General features: G+C 42.5%; 1 protein-coding gene across 4 annotated transcripts in view; it reads right to left on the bottom strand.

Annotated features, from left to right (window-relative positions):
• Positions 1-7,180: 7,180 nt before the first annotated feature.
• Positions 7,181-21,724, bottom strand: part of Erich2 (glutamate-rich 2) — a 36,875-nt gene continuing 22,331 nt past the window's right edge. The window contains exons 1-5 of one of the 4 annotated variants that reach the window (XM_063284356.1): positions 20,902-21,085; positions 17,153-17,334; positions 11,560-11,617; positions 8,837-8,908; positions 7,181-7,892 (exon numbers count right to left, since the gene is read on the bottom strand). In XM_063284356.1, the coding sequence (XP_063140426.1) occupies positions 7,771-7,892; positions 8,837-8,908; positions 11,560-11,617; positions 17,153-17,334; positions 20,902-20,986 (519 nt within the window). In that variant the 5' untranslated portion in view covers positions 20,987-21,085 and the 3' untranslated portion in view covers positions 7,181-7,770. Of the gene's footprint in view, positions 7,893-8,836; positions 8,909-11,559; positions 11,618-17,152; positions 17,335-20,901; positions 21,086-21,724 lie in introns of those variants that run through there. The other 3 variants (XM_006234340.5, NM_001024311.1, XM_039105672.2) reach the window with 3 other exon arrangements.

The raw sequence follows: 21,724 nt of genomic DNA, 5'->3' as shown, positions 1-21,724 counted from the left end.
TGCGCACTCCCACACGTTCTGCACCACTACTGCCCAGCACACCTGGCAGGCAGGACAGATTGTAGGCTGAAATTTGTGTGTCTGGGTTGGTGTCCCAGTCCCATCACCAGAAGGATTGTCTGGTTACAGAACATTGGCTACTACTGTGACAGTGAAACACCATGACTGCCGGTCTGTATATAGGATCCTGTTTGAGGAGCTCTGGTCTGGCAGGGGCAGTCAAGGGGGTTTGAAGGGGAGAGGGGAGTCAGTGTAAAGTGGTGAAATGCTGCACAGAGCCCGTGTGTGCTGGGGGGAGGGCAGGTGGTACAGCTAGGTTGGAGAGGTGATAGGTAGCCCAGGCAGCTTCCAGTTGTGAAAGCCGGGAAGTAAGTACTGTAGCTTATATGACAGAAGATCTCAGATGATCCAAAATGAAGTAGTTCTCACACCTTTATTCCTTCTGGATAGGATCTTATGTACATTATGGGATGGTTGGTGTCTGAAAAAGATGCTTTCTACTGGCTTGCTCTGAGTTGTCAGGGATGCCTCATCTGTATGTGGAGGGGCTTGGGGTGCTGCCCCTATACGACTGTCAGGATCCTCTCCATGGGGTGCTGTGGTCCAGGAGCAGGAGAAGCTCCTACCATCCTCTGGTATGAGCTGCCCGGGCTTCCGAGCACACTCATCCTTACCAAGTTTCCTGGCATAGTCTACAGCCCCATGTATGACAAAAAACAACTCGGGGAGGAAAGGTTGATTTTGCTTTTAAGTTCACTACTAAGAACGTCAGCCATGGGGGAGTCTGCTTATTGGCTTGCTTTGTCTTGCTCAGCCCGTAGCACACAGGCAGGGCTCTCTCTACCCACAGTGATCAAAGGCTCCCACATCACCTATGAGAAAAACGCCCTACAGGCCTGTCAATGGCCAAGGCTATTTTTTTTTTTTCTTTTCTATTTTTCGGGAGCTGGGGACCGAACCCAGGGCCTTGCACTTGCTAGGCAAGCGCTCTACCACTGAGCTAAATCCCCAACCCCCCAAGGTAATTTTTCAATGGAGGTTTCATGCCCTTAGATGACAATAGCTGTGTCAACTTGACATAAAATTAGCTAGCATAGGTCCCCAGAAACTGGAGTTATAGACAGCTGGAAGCTTACCATGTGGGTGCTTGGTACTGAACCTGGGTCCTGTGGAAGAGCAGTCATTTCTCTTAACTGAAGAGATATTGCTCCAGCTTCCATTTAAAAAAATACATTTAAAATAAAATATAACTACTAATTACTTCACACCCCCCCTCCCAGTTGTCCTTACAATACCTCCCATGTACTCTGTCTGCTTTTCTCTCAAAAGTCATGGACTGCCCCCTCGAGTCTCTCTCTCTCTCTCTCTCTCTCTCTCTCTCTCTCTCTCTCTCTCACACACACACACACACACACACACACACACACACACACGTGCAAATGCCTAAATATGTAAATACGACCTGCTCAGCCTTTTTAGAGTTACTTGCTAATAGGCTTGCAGGACTGACCAGTTAGGGAGATTATCCTAAGGGGGAAAAAAATCAGCCTTCCCAATGCTGTGACCCTTTAATACAGTTCCTCAGGTTGTGGTGACCCCCGACCGTAAAGCTATTTTCATTGCTACTTCTTAACTGTCATTTTGTTAGTTATGAAGCGTAAGTATCTGATATGCAGGATGTCTATGAATCCTTTGAAAAAGCTGTTCTAGTCCCTGAAGGGGTCATGACCCGCAGGTTGAGGGCCACTAGGTTGCTCGCACTTCTGCCTACAGGTGAGATGCTGTGAGCCCCGTTCCATGTTGGCACGTCTCACTGCTGGTGACCTCTTCAGGTCTTGTTTAGGCAGCCATATTGCTGAAGCATCATGGGAGTTTCCCTGTCATTTCTGGAAGACACGATCTCATAGCTGATTTCCGGGTCGCCTGGGTCTTACAATCTGTCCCCTCTTCCTCAGGTACAAGCTATTAAAGTTATTGTGAATGAATTTTCCTAATTTCTGTTACAGCATAGTACTAGTATATAAAAAGCTACTCGTTTTGTATATATAGATTTTTAATCCTGCTACTTTGCTGAAAGTGCTCGTAAGACCTGCTTTCTTGTGGAGTCTAATTTGGAGTCTTTTAAGTGGGATCATGTCATCTTAAATTCTGATTTTTTTCTTTCTATTTACCGTCATGACTAAGAATTTAAAAGGAATTAATCAGAGTGGAGAGAGTGTGTACCCATGTCTTCTTCTGGATTTAATACCTTCAGTTTATTCCACATTTGCAAGAGAATTGCCGCTTATAACTTTATTGTGTGGAGGCATGCTCCTTCCACGACTAGCTAATTATCTTCAGGCACTGGAGAAGATGATGAATCTTGTCAAAGTTTTTATCTCTATCTCTCACTACAACCATGGGATCATTATTTGTTCTTGATTCTATTTATATGCCTACTAAATTTATAGATTTGCCCATATTGACTTTTTCTTCCATCATTGGAATGAAATCAAGTTGATGATCTGGCTGTCCTGGAACTTGTTTGACAAGTTGCTTACTTAATTGGTTTTGGTATTACTAAAAAGGTGATCAAATAGTTTTATGAACTACCCCGCTAAGGCTAGTGAGAGTTTGTGGTTATTTTGATATTTACCACAACAGGAAGCTCATATTCTCTTACCATGGGCTCCATGGGAATTTTGGGATAATTTCCTGTTATGACAGATAGAAAAGTCTAAACGAGCTCTTACACTATTGTTTAGCTTCTTTCTAAAAAATTGTTTTAATTTTCATAATGGGTGTGACTTTTGAGTCTTGTTATATTATTTCTCTGGGAGACAATGAAAGATTCAAGCTTTTCTGATTGCAGACTAAAGTACACGGTATTTTGGGAGAAAGGTGTTTTTTTTTTAGAAAAGATGATTAGGCTCTGGACACTGTCCAGAGTCATATGGATAGATTTGATAAAGGGAGATTGCCTGAAGAAGTAGATCCAAAAGAATAAAACAATAACAAAAAACAAAATTTCATCCTAACCAGTCTGTACACCTTATACAGTCTGATTCAATCCATACAGATATCTTGATGATACTAAGGCTTTGTTTGAGATTTGTATGTTACAGAATGTACAGCTTTGGTGAGTTTCATGGTCAGACCTGCTTGAACTCCTGATCCTTAGGATCCAGTCCAAGACAGACATCAAGACTACAACAGTTGCTGGTGTGGCCAGTTTCCTTATCACCCCCCCCCCCCAGATATCTCAATGCCCGTGTACAGCTTGAAGAAGCCATTGAGGAGTTGTCGCCTCAATTCCCTGGACTTTGGGGGGCTGAAGGTGGTTATTCTAAGGCTGTTTTTCTGAGGAATTTAGAAATGGTCATTATTTAGCAGGGAGGAATTATCCCATGATCTCATTATTTAGCAGGGACGAACAGCCATGATCTCATTTGGTAGAAATCCTTGTATTTGTTACTAAGCTAAAGTTATAATCTTTTATAAAGATTATAATCTTTTACATTGGTAAAGAATTTATTTGATACAAGTTTAGATTTTCTTTGATATAAATTTCTAACTGATTTAACATTAATATTGTTACTCTCATGTACAGGCATTGTCCCTATACAGCACATTTAAGCATACAAGGCTTAGACTCAGTCCTTTACTGCTATTAAAAAACTAATCTGACATGATTCAGCATGTGAGTTAAGGGCTAAATAGCAAATTCATAGCTCTAAGTTTATTGTTAGAGTGCTTTCAAGATAATTTATTAAGATAATTAACAGACAACAGTCCAGATTACTTACATAGTTAGATGGCTTTCAAAAACGTCAGAAATCCACAAAATCTACATTTAACGTTATTTACCTTTTGTTGAGACATGTCTGTGTCTAACAGCCCCCCTTTGGTGGATTCAAAGAAGAAATTGAACATCTCTACCTCCAGGTGAGGTGATGTATTGTGGTGAGACAGCCACTAGGTAAGAATTGCCTCAATTCATCTGCAGACTCAATACTGTCCAGAAAAGGACACATTACAGATTGAGTTGATTGATAATTTCTGCCAAGCTAGAGTGATCAGCCCTTCAAAATTCTGTGTTTCAAAAGTCTGTCAGATGATCCTAGGCCAGAAGGCTGAAGGTCTGCTCTCACTTGTTGCTGACAGGGGGCTGTGCAAGTAGAAAATTGTCTCTATAACCTGTCTCAGTTCTAGAAACCATGTTAGGCTTCCTGTCATGCCTATGACATGATATATGTCATGATATATTGGTCATTCTCAGATTTTTGATGGGGTTGAAGACTGATTATAGTCTCATAGCCTACTCAGGCTGTTTAACTTTAAGAATACATATTTAATTATATAGTTATCAAATAGTATACAAACTAGCCAGGGCATAACATAGGTTTTAAGCCTTTCTTAAGCTAAAATAGATAACTAAATGTTCTGTTTAACTGATAAATGTTGGACTGGGTGTTAGGTATATCTTATACTTTTAAATTACAAAATGATAATAGTTGTGCTCAGCTTATATTTGAGAGAAAAGTTTTTTGTTTAATTAGTCAGAAAGGGTGAAGTGTAGGTTCATTATGCAGGTGAAGGTAGACAAGTTAGGTCAAGGCCGTGATTGGACAGTGAAAAAAATAAGGCAGGGACAAAGCTTTTGTAAGGTGGGAGAGGAGGCGGAGAGAGGGGAGTCAAGGTGGAGACAACAGAGTGGGATGATCCAGATCCAGGTGGACTAGGTCAATTTTATCTTGTCTAGGTGGGTGGCTTATATCTTTAGTAATTGGCAGTGAATTTATTGTGTGGATGTATTGCGGATTGATAATTGAACATATAAATCTGATTGTTGGCTTGCAGTTTGTTGAGTCTTGATTTTACCGGGTAGTTGGGAGTTTATATTTTAACTACCAGGGGGAGGTTGCTGGGAGTGTGGGCAGAGTCCGTGTCAGGGAGCCTTGATAGGCCAGCTGCTGCTGGACTTCTAGAACCATGGTTTTACTGGGTAGCTGGAACCAGAGGGTTAATGGCTAGCAGAGAGCCACTGGGGGAGGTGCTAATTTGAGATAAATTAGCTCTAGTTCCAATGGCCCATTGGAGCTGGGATTAGCGACTGCCAGGGTAGGCACAGGAACCAGTTCTGACGTTTTTATTTTTTTACTGTAACATATCACTATTTAATGAATAAGTACTTATAATGGTGGTATCTTCATAGACTGTTTCCCTTTATTTATAGTAGCCTTAAAAATCTCGTTTAATTCCTTTTGGTTTAAAGACTGCTTTGTCAAACATGGGTAGAACTATTCTTTGATTTGGTTTCTGTTTGCTTGAAATACTCTCCATCCTTCCATTTCTATTGTGTTTTTAATCATTAAGTGAATTTCTTGCAGACAGCAAATAGTTGGATTTTGTTTTTTAAACCATTCAACCAGTCTGCATCATTTAATTGGAGAATTAAGACCATTTATTTTTAGGGCTGTTGGACTAAGGATGTAGCTCAGTTGGTAGAATGCTTGCCCAGCATGTACAAAGCCCTGGGGTTGACAACCAGAACTACATAAAACTGGACATGGTAGTACATGCTTGAAATTTTAACACTTGAGAACGTCAGAGTTTAGAGATAATATCCTCCTATATAGTGTGTACACTTTGAGGATAGCCTGGGCAAGAAATTTTGCCTTGAAAATGTATTTCATATGTAATATATATGTATATTTAAGGTTATTATTTAAAGGTGTGTGCTTCCTATTAATCATTTTATAGGTTTGCTGATTTGCCTAATGTTTTCATAATTTCTCTACTCGTCCAGTGAGATTCTTTCCCTAGCTCTGTCTTTCTCTGTGTTGTATTCCCTTGAGTCTCTTTGGTAAAGCTGCTTTAGTGTGAACTGTGCATGTCTGTGAGCTGGTAAAGAGGCTGAGTGGGTAAAGGCACTGACAACATCAAGTTCCATGCCTGGAACACTTGTAAAGGAGAGAACTGATTTCACTAAGTTGTCCTCTGACCTATATGTGTACACCGTGGCAAAATGTGTGTACAGGCATACACATGTGCACCTACATAAATCAAACTTAGTCTTCAGTAACAATTTTGGAGTATTTTGTGAACTATGCTGTATTTTAGATATACCATGGCACTGTAATATCTGAAAAGTTAAAAAAAAAAAGATCTTGCCCTCAATTCAGATTGGCATATTCATGAAGAAATTATTTTGGAATGATTTTTAAAATTTTCTTAATTATCTCACCGCCAATTTAAAAGTGGCAGAAAAATTTCAGACAATACTGAATCCTGGATTTGGAGAGATGGCTCAATGGTTAAGAGCATTGGCTACTCTTGCAAATGACTCCAGTTTGGTTCCCACCACTCATATCAGGTGGTTCATAATCACCTGTAACTCAAGCTCCAGGGGACTCAATGTCCCCTCTGGCCTTCAGAGGCACATATACACACACCTTCAGACATACATGCACACACACATAAACAAAAGAATTGAGAGATCTACCTACCTCTGTTAAACATAGATAATAAACTAGCTGGGTGGGACCCCGACCTGGAATTACCATTCTAATGGTGCCTGGACCTATTCACTCTGTCCAGGGCCGACCTTGAACTCGGGGATCTGCCTGTATTTGTATCTGCCTGCCTTTGTATCTTTCTGACAAGCTGGCTCATAGTGCAGTCACCTCTGTTCCTTTAGGTCTGTGAAGTTCCTTATACAATTCATATCACATCTTTCATTTTTGCATAGTTGAGACATTATATACTTTTGAACTCATGCTCTTAATATTCTTTCCAACATCCTTAAGGGCTATCCTAAAGGTCCCAGTGTTTACTATTTTGCTGAGACATTAGCCACACCTTTGCCTCCCGGACTGATGTTGTCTCTGACTATCATGGAGTCATTAATGTTAACAGGGAGGACAAGGACAATCCTTGGAGGAATGTGAAAATATGTACATTATTATACAAACAAGCCTTACTCCCATAGCAGCCATCGACACTCATGGAGGCCCATACCTGCTGGCCTGTCCCAGGGGCAGAAACCATCATTCTGTCCCTACCAAGGCCATACACACATGCACACACACACACACACACACACACACACACACACACACACACACACAAAACACACATACAAACACACACACACACACTCACACTCACACTAAGAGAGAGACACTCACGCAAAGAGAGATGCACGCACACCAATCTTTATTTTCCAGTTACTTCCGGGTTGCTAGGGATACAATCATGAAGAACACCAAAGTCCTGCTTGAGGAACACAGAGGTTATGTTCTCGGCCAGGGAGGAGAAACTGAACACCACATATACTGACACATGCTACATGAACAGTGAGTTCCATTTTGTTTTAAGGCTTGATGTGGTCATTGAAAGGGGACTGGAAGAACAGATGTTGAGCCATGATGTTACAGAGGCAAATCTAGACACTACAAATAGGAGAAAACTATTTACCCTCACCACCTTGCTTTTCTCACCTGTAAAATGGGGATAGAGCATACTTACTACATAGTGTTGTAAGGCTGTATGAAGTACGTAGAGCGCACTTTATGTTCTACTGTTCTGTGTTCCTGGCACATTCTATCTCCTCCATGCTTCCCTACATGGTCAGCCTTAAACGTGAGCAAGGAGCTCAAACTAGGAATGCGGAACGCTTGAACTCAGCACCGAAGAAGCCACAGTTACGCCACGCGGCAGCTCTCTACGTTATATTTGGATTTGCATGGCATATACTCTGGAAAATAACTCTTGTGATGGCAGCACCCGCTAGGACCCGTCCTCACACTCGTCCGAGCTGTCCTCGCTGCCGTCCTCACTGCTGTCCACCTCGCTCTCGCTGCTGGAGTCCTCGTCACTTTCCTCTTCCTCCTCCTCCTCCTGAGCTTTCTCTGCCACAGAGAGGAGAGAGATGCTAACCATTGCCCCCAGGGCCCCCTCTCTTCCAAAGCTCTTAGATATCTGCTCCCTTTACCACCAAATGTGCATTTTCAGGACTGTGAAAACTGAAATGAACTTGGGGTGGAATTAAAATAGAACAAGGACATCAATGTAGTTATCTTGACTAGATGTTTTGTAGGTTCAAAATTAACTTAAAGCACAGGTCTATAAAAAATGACTCTTACTATTAGCAATGAAATCTTTAAAAAGGCTGGCATGATGTTACATAATCCCAGAACTCAAGAAGCTGAGGCAAGAGGATCATTTCAGGGCTGGCTTTGATAGTCTGTCTTAAAAACAAACTAACCAAAGTTTGTAAAAGGGAAAGGAAAATCTGAAATAGACTAAGGGGAATTGGCTTAGGGGGCTCTAGTGTCACTGGAAATTGTGAGACACATAATACTGTGACACATGGACATGGTGACACATTCTGCTTTTCCATGTTCAAGGGAGCTGGCTTGTGTGGGCAGTTCCATCCCATGGAGAGAATGGGCAGTCACCTCTCTCATTCATAGAAGACAAGCTGATTTTACTTAGCCCTTTTAAACACCCATTTAGACCAGTTGTTCTTAACCTGTGGATCTTGACCCCTTTGGGAGTCAAAACCCTTTCACAGGGAGCATCTGAGTCCATCAGAAAATACAGATATTTATGTTATGATTCATAACAGTAGCAAAATTAGTCATAAAATAGGAACAAAATAATTTTATATTTGGGGGGTCACCACAACATAAAGAACTGTATTAAAAGGTGTCAACGACAGGAAGTTTAAGAATCACTGTTAGACATTCTTCAACATTCCCTGAAGATATATTTTCACAATCTCTCTTAACTTTTTTTAGACACTATTTACAGTTCTATGAAAAAAAAAAGGAATTTTAAAATTTAAAATTACCCTTCAGCAATATTTCTTCAATAAGTGAGAAAAATTCTTTGGCCACAGGATTTTCTGGTTCATAGATTAGGACTGAAAATGGACAAAAGAATACATGTTATTGATATCTAGAGTGTTTCAGCAAACAGCCCCCAATAATGAGATTGCCAGAAGCTGTCAATCAGAGCAGGCGGAAGCACAAAGCAAGAGCTTCCACAACATATCACGTGGTCATCTGAGAACAAAGGAAACTCTCCACTTCTTTCTGGAGTTTTATGGGTTAAATGATGTTCTCCCGAATTTCCTACCTCCTATCTGAAGAACACAACCTCTTCAGCACAGCTTCTTTCCCAGGCCGAGATAGCTCCTCTTTGAGAAGAAATTCTCCAAAGGGCAACAGTCTTGCAAATGACAACTTGAGTGACTGCTAACCCTGCTCCTGCTCCAACGTCACCCACCCAGTGCCTACATAAAGGTCCTGTCTATCCCAAAAGAGTAGCTTTCTCCCTTGTAGCAACCCTTCCATGACAGAAGTGCCAATGTTTCAAATAGGGAAACGATGGTATTTCTTCCTCTTCATTCTGACAGCTTTCACCCCTAGTCTGTACCTGGCCTCTGACACTTCTATGTCCTCTCCTCTCCATGCCCTGCCCCCACTTTTTAAAGTAATATTCCCTTTTGCTGATTCTTGCTGTACCTGTGTCACTTCTGTTGGGCTACTTTCTGGAGGGCTTGTAGACATGCTACCAATATCCTAGAGCCACAGTTCCTTTTCAGAGTCACCCTATACTTTCCAAACTCTATAGATCACCCTCTGTCTCTTTCCCACCGGCCTCGAGGATTATTCCTGATTCTTTCCAGTCACCTCTTCATGCTATGCAGTATCTTGGTGGCCCCCAGGGGGCACTGAAACACCAATCGTGCTATTTGTGTGTGTGTGTGTGTGTGTGTGTGTGTGTGTGTGTGTGTGTGTGTGTGTCTGTCTGTCTGTCTGTCTGTCTGTCTGTGTATATGTGACAGGGATGTGTGAAGCACAGGGATAGCTGATCTCATTCGAGCCCAGGGGATAATCCTGATCCCCACAGGAAAGTTCCTGATGTGTCCTAAGAATTGTTAGCATGCTTCACCAGAAAGGACCCATCATCAAATAAGTTTGGAAAGCCATACTCCAAATACGTGAATGGTTCGGCAAATCCTGTGTTTACTCCTCCATGTAAACTTTACCTCCTCAACTGACCTAGTTGTTGTAGCCGGTAAATGCCGGCTGAGAGCTGGGAAATGTCAAAATCATTAAAGAAATGCTGTAAAGTTGTAAAGTGGAATCTCTGAAATTCTCTCCCTGGATGGTTTTGGCAGCAGACTGGACATGGGGAAGGAGGATATACAACCCCTAAAACAGGTCAACAGAGTACGCCTAAAACAAAGCACAGAACTAAAATGTAAGAATGTACTTATTTTTACCTTATGTGCATGGGTGTTTGCCTGCACGTAAGTCTGTGCGAGGGAGTCTGAGAACCTGGAGCTGAAGTTACAGACAGGTGTGAGCTGCCTTGTGGTTGCTGGGGATTGAACCCGGGTCCTCTGGAAGAGCAGTCCGTGTTTAACTGCTGAATCATCTCTCTAGCCCCCAGATCTAAAGTTTAAAACTCAGGGCCGAGTCAAAGATACATGTTAGGCAGTAGTATTATTATTATTACTATTAAATTATTCATTATTTTATTATTAATTTTGTCTGTTAACTGGAGACCCAAGAAAAGGAGACTGACCAGCTAGGGCAGATATGGTACCAAGAAAATTTTGAACTTGATAAAACTATCAAGCACAGATTTAAGAAAGTCAGCAAAGCACCCATTGCTTAGACATCAAGAAAACCACAATGATTCTGAGTAATTCTAACCACCAAACACCAGCTAGAAAGATGAGGTAGACCCTATCTCTCCTCTGATCAGAAGCTTCCAGTGTTTTCCACCTACCACAGGGTAAACGGTCCTTCATCGGGGAAGGTCGGTGATGCCCTCTCAGCCCATGCCCATGTCATGCCTCTGGCTTGCATGCTAGCACATGCCTCTTGCCCAGTTCGATCCACACTGATTGTGTTGCTGCCTCAGGCCCCTCCGCTCTCGGCACACCCACGGTTCATCCTGCTCTGTGCCTTGTTCCTCCATATGCCTACCTTCTGACTTCCTACATTTCAGTTCTGTGCTCAAGTTCTGAATGAAGCCTTCCAGGCCATCCTATGGAAACTGACCTTCTAGTACCTTCTTCTCCTCTTCCTTACTTTGGCTTTCTCCATAGCACCTATCAGTCATGACACACCATTTACTTATTACTTTATTGTTTGTCCATCACTAGACATGGCTGTGGGGTTGGTTTCGGTAGACTGCTGATTTTCCAGGGTCTCACACAGTGCTGAACATTTGTGGAATAAACACATGTTCAGTTAATATGGACTCCTGGGCCACCTGACTCTACTCTGAAACTAGCAGCATAAAGCGATTTACTGTCTCCTGTCATGAAGATTCTGCTTTCCAGGACGGCATCAGTCTGTCTACATCAATTTAATACACAGAGGTGCTCTAGGAGTCCCAGTGAGTTCACAGATCAACTGAACTCATTTTTGCTAAAGGATCTCTGAGACATTGGCAGAGAATTCACTAGACTGGGATGGTCAAGCCATTTGCATGTTATGGGCTCTGTTCTAGAAGCGAGGGAAGCTGGAGAAGGTAAGAGTGTTTTGTACTTACTCATCTGACATAACTTTTTTGCCAGCTGGTAGTCTCGACCCATTTCTGCTCTCAGGAACTGGAAAACAAATTCTTCAGATAAGCGATTTTAAGACAAAATTTAAACAAACTCCCTTAAAAAATACTGATTAGTGACTAGTTATTCTGCTTTTGTTTTATTTTATTTTATTTTTTGAGACAGGGTTTCTCTGTGTATCCCTAGCTGTCCTGTAACCTGCTCTGTACATCAGGGTGGACTCAAACTCAGAGATCTGCCTTTCTCTGCCTCCGGAGTGACTGGGATCACAGGGAAGTGCCCATCTTACCCTACAGCTATTCTGCTTTTAACATCTGCTCATTTCTCTATGGGTGAGTCTGTAGTCAGTCGACTAACCACTTCTGTATTTTTATATTTTAAGATTTTTGTTTTTATTCATGCACGTGCGTGCCTGCGTGCCTGAGTGCATGCGTGCATGTGTGTGTGTGTGTGTGCGCGCGTGTGTATGTGTGCGTGTGTGTGTGTGTATGTGTGTGTGTGGTGTGTATGCATGTGTGTGTATGTGTGTGTGTGGTGTGTATGCATGTGTGTGTATGTGTGTGTGGTGTGTATGCGTGTGTGTGTATGTGTGTGTGTGGTGTGTATGCGTGTGTGTGTATGTGTGTGTGTGCGTGTGTATGTGTGTGCATGTGTGTGTATGTGTGTGTTCGTGTGTATGTGTGTGTGCGTGTGTGTGTGCGTATGTACCATGTGAATGCCTAGTGCCCACAGAAGAGGGCATCACCCTAGAAGTGGGGTTACAGATGCATCTGAGCAGCCCTGTGGGTGCAGGAAAGTAAACCCAGGTCCTCTGCAGGAACAGCCAATGCTTTTAGTCAAGAAGCCAACAAACTCCTTTCAGGCATTTTTTTTTAGCAACCCCCCCTTTCAGGTATTTTTAAACGTAAATGAGCACATATACACATGTATAACAGTTATGTGTTTATGTATTAAGATCATTCAGAAACTTAAACTGTGATCACTCTCTGGCACTGAATAGTCTACTTGCTATTTGGGAACAGAAGTTGATTCAGGGCCTTATATGGACTGAGCACGTCTTCTACCATCCAGCTGACATCTCTAGACCTGAACAGTCTCTCTTCAAAGTTTTCCTAACTTAGGGTATAATTTTACTAGAATAACATTGTATTGTGTGTTGGTTTGTATATGCTCAGCCTAGGGAATAGCACTATTAGAAGGTGTGGTCCCATTGGAGTAGGTGTATCACTGTGAGTGAGGGATACAAGACTCTCACCCTAGCTGCCTGGAAGTGAGTCTTCCACCAGCAGCCTTAAAATGAAGTTGTAGAACTCTCAGCTCATCCTGTGCTATGCCTGCCTAGATGCTGCCTTGCTCCCGCCTTGATGATACTAGACTGAACCTCTGAACCTGTAAAGCCAGCCCTAATTAAATGTCCTTTATAAGACTTGCCTTGGTCATGGTGTCTGTTCACAACAGTAAAACCCTTTCTTCCCCAACTTGCTTCTTGGTCATGATGTTTTATGCAGGAATAGAAACTCTGACTAAAACAAATTGGTACCAGGAGTGCGGTATTCATGTGTCAACCTGACCATGTTTTGGGGGAGGACTGTAGAAGGGACTTTGGAACTTTGGGCTAGAAGAGCTATTAGGTGTTAAGAGCTCTGTGGAATGATCTATAAGAGCTTGGAAGATAACGTTGAAAACAGTGCAAACGATGGAGGCCTGACTTGTGACATTTCAGAGGGAAGATTAAAGACTCTTATCAGGACCATTGCTGTTTTGATTGTGAAGATTCTGTGATTTTGGTTATCTGGGGCTGAGTAATCAGCTGTGATTAACAAGATATCAGAACTACTAAATGGAAACCTTTGCATTACTGGGACTTTTAATGCTGGTTATCTGTAACTAAGAAATTAGTGGTGATTAAGAAGGGGCCAAAATCATTGAGGTGAAATCTTCTGGGAAGTGTTTTCTGAGAGCAGAAAGAAGCTGTATTCCAGAGATAGCTAAGGTTGTACCTTGTGCTGTGAGTGTACTTGGTAATGTGTAAGAGTCACCCAGGTGGTACTGGTTTGAAGGCATGAAGGGGTCATGAAGAGCCGCTGAGGCTTGGCACTGTGAGAGACCATGGAAGGCCATTGGTGAAGGTGCAGCCTCAGTTAGAATCAATGACCCAAGACTGAAGGGGTTATGCAAAAAAAAGTTGAGGCTTGGCACCATGAAGAGAGCCTATGAGAGGTTATTGGTGAAGCCTAGTGGCAGCAGAAGACAGCAGTGTTTTGGAGATGTCGGCATCATGAGATGAGCACCAAGAGCAGCAGCAGCAGCAGCAGCAGCTGTGGAGGACAGGCAGCTGGAGCCCAGAAGACAAGGTGTGTGCTACAAAAGGCAGAGCTGAAAAAGTGAGCCAAGCTCCTGGAGAAGCCCAGAAAATCGTGGGTGGACCCCAGACATTGGACAGTTAGTTTGATTTTGCTTTTGATTGTGACTGTGCTCTGATATTTTCCCTCTTGAAGGAACAAAGTATTTTAGTGGAGCCCACAGTTAAGAGGCTTTGAATTGAAAATAGACTTTGAATTTTAAAAGAGATTGGATATTTTAAAGGGATTGAAATTTTAATATGTAAGAATTTATAAAGATTGGGACTTTTAAAGTTATTTAGATCTTGGGGATGAAAAAGAAAGTAAGGGTTGAGGCTTAATAGTGATGTGTTTGTGTGCCAAGTTGACCAGGGGTCAATTGTACTGGCTGGGTTTGTGTGTCAACTTGACATAGTTGGAGTTATCACAGAGAAAGGAGCCTCAGCTGAGGAAATGCCTCCATGAAATCTAGTTGTAAGGCAGAACCAATTGTGGGTGGTGCCATCCCTGGGCTGGTGGTCCTGGGTTCTACAAGAAAGTGAGCTGAGCAAGGCAGGGGAAGCAAACAGTAACATCCCTCCATGGCTTCTGCATCAGTTCCTGCTTCCTGACCTGCTTGAGTTCCAGTCCTGACTTTCTTTGATGATGTGGAAATGTAAGCTGAATAAACCCTTTCCTCCCCAACTTGCTTCTTGGTCATGATGTTTTGTGCAGGAATAGAAACCCTGACTAAGACAAATTGAGATATTTAAACTGGAAGCTGTAACATTGAAGTTGCCTTGGAGACCCCAAGATGTTCTAGATGCCAGAGCTGTGGGCTATTTGCTCATGGGAGTGGAACCAGTGCAGGGGAAAGAAGTTTGTTGCAGTCAACAAAGATGAAAAAGAAGTTGGAGATCTGAAGACTGCTTTGCCATCGGACATGGAGATGCAGAGTGTGGAGTTTGCTCAGCTGGTTTCCTGTCTTGCTTTGGGGATAACAGTTAAGTGATTGGATGAATCTCAGAAGACATTTTGAACTTTGGATTTTTAACATTGTTGAGATAGACTATGGGGACTTTGGAAGTTGGACTAAATGTATTTTGCATTTTGCTATGTTTAGGTATGGCCCCCATAGACTCATATGTTTGACCAAGCCTATGGGGGCCAGGGAGTGGAATGTGATGGTTTGTATATGCTCAGTCTAGGGAGTGGCACTATTAGAAGGTGTGGCCCCACTGGAGCAGGTGTGTCACTGTGGGTGTTGGCTACAAGACCCTCACCCTAGCTGCCTGGAGGTGAGTCTTTCTCTAGCTGCCTTCAGATGAAGAGGTAGAACTCTCAGCTCCTCCTGTACTATGCCTGCCTGGATGCTGCCATGATCCTGCCTTGATGATACTGGACTGAACCTCTGAACCTGTAAGCCAGTCCTAATTAAATGTCCTTTATAAGACTTGCCTTGGTCATGGTGTCTGTTCACAGCAGTAAAACCCTCTCCTCCCCAACTTGTTTCTTGGTCATGATGTTTTGTGCAGGAATAGAAACCCTAACTAAGACATATTGTTAGCTCTTTAATTTGCTTCTAATACACAAAACACCCTACTATCTGATGGCAGTCTTTCTTTGTGTAAGACAGCTTTTGAACTATATACAAGCACAGGGTTCTATCTACAAGAGTGAAGTCCCCTGCACAATGAGAAGATATCTTCCTCTCACTCCCACACTTGGGAAAAAGAACCATTTACCAATTTAGGAAGTAGGTCTTTAACGTTTTTCTCAGGTTCTAACCTAAGGTTTATAAACACTTCTTTCCTGGGCTGGTGATATGGCTACCCGGCTGGTTAAGGTGCTTGTTACCAAGACTGATGGTCTGAGTTCAGACCCCAGGACCCACATGTGCGTGCTGAAACAGACACACCCACCTCCCACTAAGCAAATAAAAGAAAAATGTAATTAAAAGCTTTGCTTAATGTAAACAGAACTCATTGAGAAATGTTTCTGCTGCTTATTAATTCAAGTCCTTCTTTCCTTACATATTAACAAATGGCATAACTACTTAAAAAAATCTCTATTCTTGTCCAAGGTTTAGATTTTAATTTAATTTTGCACTTATTTTATTATGTGAGTGCCTGCATGTACATATGAGTTTCATGTGTGCATCAGATGTCCATAGAGGCCGGAACTGGGTATCAGAGACCCTGCAAGTCACAGGCAGTTGTGAGCTGTCAGAAAGGTGAGCACACGCAGGATCCAAACTCAGGTCTGCAGCAAGAGCAGTCAGTGCTTCAGCTGCTGAGCCCTCCAGCCCCACTATTTTTAATTTCCTTTCCTTTTTATAGCTACACTTTATTTTAAAATGTACTTTATTTCCCTTTCTCCCTTTCCTTCCTTCCTTCCTTCCTTCCTTCCTTCCTTCCTTCTTTCCTTCCTTTCTCTTTCTTTTTCCTTTCCATTCCATTCTCTCTCTCTCTCTCTCTCTCTCTCTCTCTCTCTCTCTCTCTCTCTCCCCTCCGTCCTTCTCTCTCCCTCTCTCTCTCTCTCTCTCTCTCTCTCTCTCTCTCTCTCTCTCTCTCTCTCTCTCTCTCTGACACAAGGTCTCGAGTATCCCAGGCTGGCCTCAAACTCTAGCTAAGGATGACTCTGAACCTTTTGTTCTACCCCACCCCCCAACCCCACCACCATGGGGATCATAGGTGTGTGCTACTAGGCCTACAATTTTCTGCCTTGTCTTTAATTATGATATACATTGGTTTATCTGCCCATTTTCAAATATCTAGCACTTGATCTATTAACTTTTCTTTCAATTTGATTTTAAGTCAATTCTTCAGTTCTTGCCTGTAATTTTTCCAGTTTCTGATGTTAATATTTAATGAACACTTTTAATTGCCAATAAGCCATTTGGAACTAAGTTCTGAGGGCTGGACAGAGGGTTCAGTGTAGCTTCATAGTTATATGGACCAGAATTCTGATCCAAGCACTTGTAAAACCAGCCATGAGTTCTGTCCACACCCGAGACCCTGGCTCTTGGTCTGGTTGGGGTAAGATGGAGACAGAAGGATTTTTAGGGCTTGCTGGCTTCCAGCTAAATCAAGATAATTTAAGTCCCAGGTTTAGGGAAGGTTGTGCCACAAAATAATAGGCTAATTTTAAAATAATTAATACGTATGGATTCATCTCCTCTAGCTGAGAAGACTGTGTCCTGTTTAACCATCTCAGTGTGTATGCCTCCAGTTACAATGCACATGCACAGACTTACTTCTGCCATTAGCTCCAGTGGGGCTCGAGTCTCCTTCTTAGCGGGGCCTTCGTCGTCTTCGTTGTTGCTGTCCTCTTCGCCATCACCATCCGTTGAGTCTGACAAGTTCTCCTCAATGTCTTCAAGGCAATACTCACTATTTTTCTCTTGCTTTGCAAGGACCAAATCCTTGTTCACTTCACCTTAAACGAAACACGCATAACCAACAAACAATGGAAAGTTTAGGTGTTAAACTGGACCAGATCCTATGAGCATCTGTGAGACTGACATGTTAATAAAAACAGTCGGCGCACAAAATAATCATCACTCCTCCCGTCTATATGCATATTAGGTCTTTACTTCTATCAACTTCCCAATGAGATAATTAGTGTTTCTTGTATTTACTTAAATTTTAATATGGGGGTTATTCAGACAAGGTTTCTTTAAAATCTTTTAAATTTAATTTAATCTTATGTGCACTGGTGTTCTGCCTGCACCTATATTCGTGTGAGGATGTCTGACCCGTGAAACTGTAGTTACAGTCGTGAGATGCTCTGTGGGTGCTGGGAATTGAACCCAAGTCCTCTGCAGGAACAGTTAAGAGCCAGTGCTCTTTACTGCTGAGCACCGCTCCGGCTGGGTAGTGTTTCTGTCCCTATTTACTGATGAAGAGACTGGGGGCACAGAAACCAAACACCACCATATTAAATGGCAACCTCATCAGTCTGGGAGTAAGTCTGGCTGGAGTTAATACCCCTATTGACATTCTATATTATTCTTTCCTAAAGTACATTAAAATGTACTATTAGGGCAATTTAAAAGAATATTTACTTTGTTTCTTCTAATGTGGGCCTCTGGGAAGCAGTATGAAATGTGCCTTTGAGAGAAACTAGAAGCAATCCCACTAAAATCAGGGACTAGACAAGGCTGCCCACTCTCTCCCTACTTATTCAATATAGTTCTTGAAGTTCTAGCCAGAGCAATCAGACAACAAAAGGAGGTCAAGGGGATACAGATCGGAAAAGAAGAAGTCAAAACATCACTTTTTGCAGATGATATGATAGTATATTTAAGTGATCCCAAAAGTTCCACCAGAGAACTACTAAAGCTGATAGACAACTTCAGCAAAGTGGCTGGGTATAAAATTAACTCAAATAAATCAGTAGCCTTCCTCTACACAAAAGAGAAACAAGCAGAGAAAGAAATTAGGGAAACGACACCCTTCATAATAGACCCAAATAATATAAAGTACCTCGGTGTGACTTTAACCAAGCAAGTAAAAGATTTGTACAATGACTCTGAAGAAAGAAATTGAAGAAGTCCTCAGAAGATGGAAAGATCTCCCATGCTCATGGATTGGCAGGATTAATATAGTAAAAATGGCCATTTTACCAAAAGCGATCTACAGATTCAATGCAATCCCTATCAAAATACCAATCCAATTCTTCAAAGAGTTAGACAGAACAATTTGCAAATTCATCTAGAATAACAAAAAACCCAGGATAGCTAAAATTATCCTCAACAATAAAAGGACTTCAGGGGAATCACTATCCCTGAACTCAAGCACTATTACAGAGCAATAGTGATAAAAACTGCATGGTATTGGTACAGAGACAGACAGATAGACCAATGGAACAGAATTGAAGACCCAGAAATGAACCCACACACCTATGGGCACTTGATTTTTGACAAAGGAGCCAAAACCATCAAATGGAAAAAAGATAGCATTTTCAGCAAATGGTGCTGGTTCAACTGGAGGTCAACATGTAGAAGAATGCAGATCGATCCATGCTTATCACCCTGTACAAAGCTTAAGTCCAAGTGGATCAAGGACCTCCACATCAAACCAGATACACTCAAACTAATAGAAGAAAAACTAGGGAAGCATTTGGAACACATGGGCACTGGAAAAAATTTCCTGAACAAAACACCAATGGCTTATGCTCTAAGATCAAGAATCGACAAATGGGATCTCATAAAACTACAAAGCTTCTGTAAGGCAAAGGACACGGTGGTTAGGACAAAACGGCAACCAACAGATTGGGAAAAGATCTTTACCAATCCTACAACAGATAGAGGCCTTATATCCAAAATATACAAAGAACTCAAGAAGTTAGACCGCACGGAGACAAATAACCCTATTAAAAAATGGGGTTCAGAGCTAAACAAAGAATTCACAGCTGAGGAATGCCGAATGGCTGAGAAACACCTAAAGAAATGTTCAACATCTTTAGTCATAAGGGAAACGCAAATCAAAACAACCCTGAGATTTCACCTCACACCAGTGAGAATGGCTAAGATCAAAAACTCAGGTGACAGCAGATGCTGGCGAGGTTGCAGAGAAAGAGGAACACTCCTCCATTGTTGGTGGGATTGCAGACTGGTACAACCATTCTGGAAATCAGTCTGGAGGTTCCTCAGAAAAATGGACTTGAACTGCCTGAGGATCCAGCTATACCTCTCTTGGGCATATACCCAAAAGATGCCCCAACATATAAAAAAGTCACGTGCTCCACTATGTTCATCGCAGCCTTATTTATAGTAGCCAGAAGCTGGAAAGAACCCAGATGCCCTTCAACAGAGGAATGGATACAGAAAATGTGGTACATCTACACAATGGAATATTACTCAGCTATGAAAAACAATGACTTTATGAAATTCGTAGGCAAATGGTCAGAACTAGAAAATATCATCCTGAGTGAGGTAGCCCAATCACAGAAAAACACACATGGTATGCACTCACTGATAAGTGGCTATTAGCCCAAATGCTTGAATTACCCTAGATGCCTAGAACAAATGAAACTCAAGACGGATGATCAAAATGTGAATGCTTCACTCCTTCTTTAAAAGGGGAACAAGAATACCCTTGGCAGGGAAGAGAGAGGCAAAGATTAAAACAGACACAGAAGGAACACCCATTCAGAGCCTGCCCCACATGTGGCCCATGCATATACAGCCATCCAATTAGACAAGATGGATGAAGCAAAGAAGTGCAGGCCGACAGTGTTGATCTCTCTGAGAGACACAGCCAGAATACAGCAAACACAGAGGCGTATGCCAGCAGCAAACCACTGAACTGAGAACAGGACCCCTGTTGAAGGAATCAGAGAAAGAACTGGAAGAGCTTGAAGGGGCTCGAGACTCCATATGTACAACAATGCCAAGCAACCAGAGCTTCCAGGGACTAAGCCACTACCTAAAGACTATACATGGACTGACCCTGGACTCTGACCTCATAGGTAGCAATGAATATTCTAGTAAGAGCACCAGTGGAAGGGGAAGCCCTGGGTCCTGCTAAGACTGAACCCCCAGTGAACTGGATTGTTGGGGGGAGGGTGACAAGGGGGGGAGGATGTGGAGGGGAACACCCATAAAGAAGGGGAGGGGGGAGGGGGATGTTTGCCCGGAAACCGGGAAAGGGAATAACACTCGAGATGTATATAAGAAATACTCAAGTTAATAAAAAAAAAAAAAAGAAAGAAATGTGCCTTTGGCTTTGTGTAGTCCTTCATACTGAACTCATTAGACACAGCCCCTTTTCAGAGGATTCTGAGTGTCTATAAAGTCTCTTCTTCAATGGGATCATGGCCATGAGGTACGATAAATGACATATAAACACGTATATGAAAAAGAAAAAGAAGACACTCAGGGGAGAGCACCAGAGAAGACAGGCTGGGAAAACATGGACAAGGGGGTGAGGGGGAGGAAAGTCACTCTAAACTGAATGCCCTTTGTGAAAGTGGAGAGTGGATCTTAAGGGTCCCATCTACCTGCTTTTGTCTCGTCCACAGTCTCCATGTAATCACGCCCTCCTGAACCTCCAAAGTGCACCTGGCCTGTGCGCCACCTCACCATATTGATGTCATCAGGGGAAGGGTCATAATAGGTGATTAAGAACACCCTGTGACATCACAAGGATGGTCTCATTCGATGCAGACACTCAGCATTGTGAGGAAGCTTTCTGATCTCTGCAGCCAAAGCACTCTCTCCTGGGTGCTGCTAATGTCACCGTCGCCCTCTTACACCCTCAAATTATCTTTCTTGGTGGTGGTTTATATCACTGTTTAAAATTTTTATTTTTAAAGTGATTGATAATAATTTCATCTATTCAGCTGAGTGGTGGTGGCACACACTTTTGAATCTAGCACTCGAGAGGCAGAGGGGCAGAGGGGAGAGAGGGGCAGAGAGGGGAAGAGAGGGGCAGAGGGGCAGAGAGGGGCAGAGAGGGGCAGAAGGGCAGAGAGGGGCAGAGAGGGGCAGAGAAGGGCAGAGAGGGACAGAGAGGCAGAGGGGCAGAGAGAGGCAGAGGCAGGTGGATCTCTGAGTTCAAGGTCAGCCTGGTCTAGAGAGTAGGTTCCAGGACCGTCAGAGCTCTACAGAAAGACCCTGTCATGGAAAAAAATGCATGTATCTAAGGAGTACCATGTAATGTTTTGATGAATGCATAAATTTTGTAATGTTTAAAGCAGGTTAAATACGCCTCATCAAATGTATCACTTCCTCATGGCAAAAACAAACTCCATCTGTCTAATTTTTTGAAACAGTATATTTTTCTTGTCTCTAGTCATCCTACTGTTTAACAACACATCAGAT

This window comes from Rattus norvegicus, chromosome 3, assembly GCF_036323735.1.
Source record: "Rattus norvegicus strain BN/NHsdMcwi chromosome 3, GRCr8, whole genome shotgun sequence".
Lineage (NCBI taxonomy): Eukaryota > Metazoa > Chordata > Mammalia > Rodentia > Muridae > Rattus > Rattus norvegicus.
The sequence above is the reverse complement of the archived record's forward strand: the minus strand, read 5'-3'. Positions and strand labels throughout refer to the sequence as shown.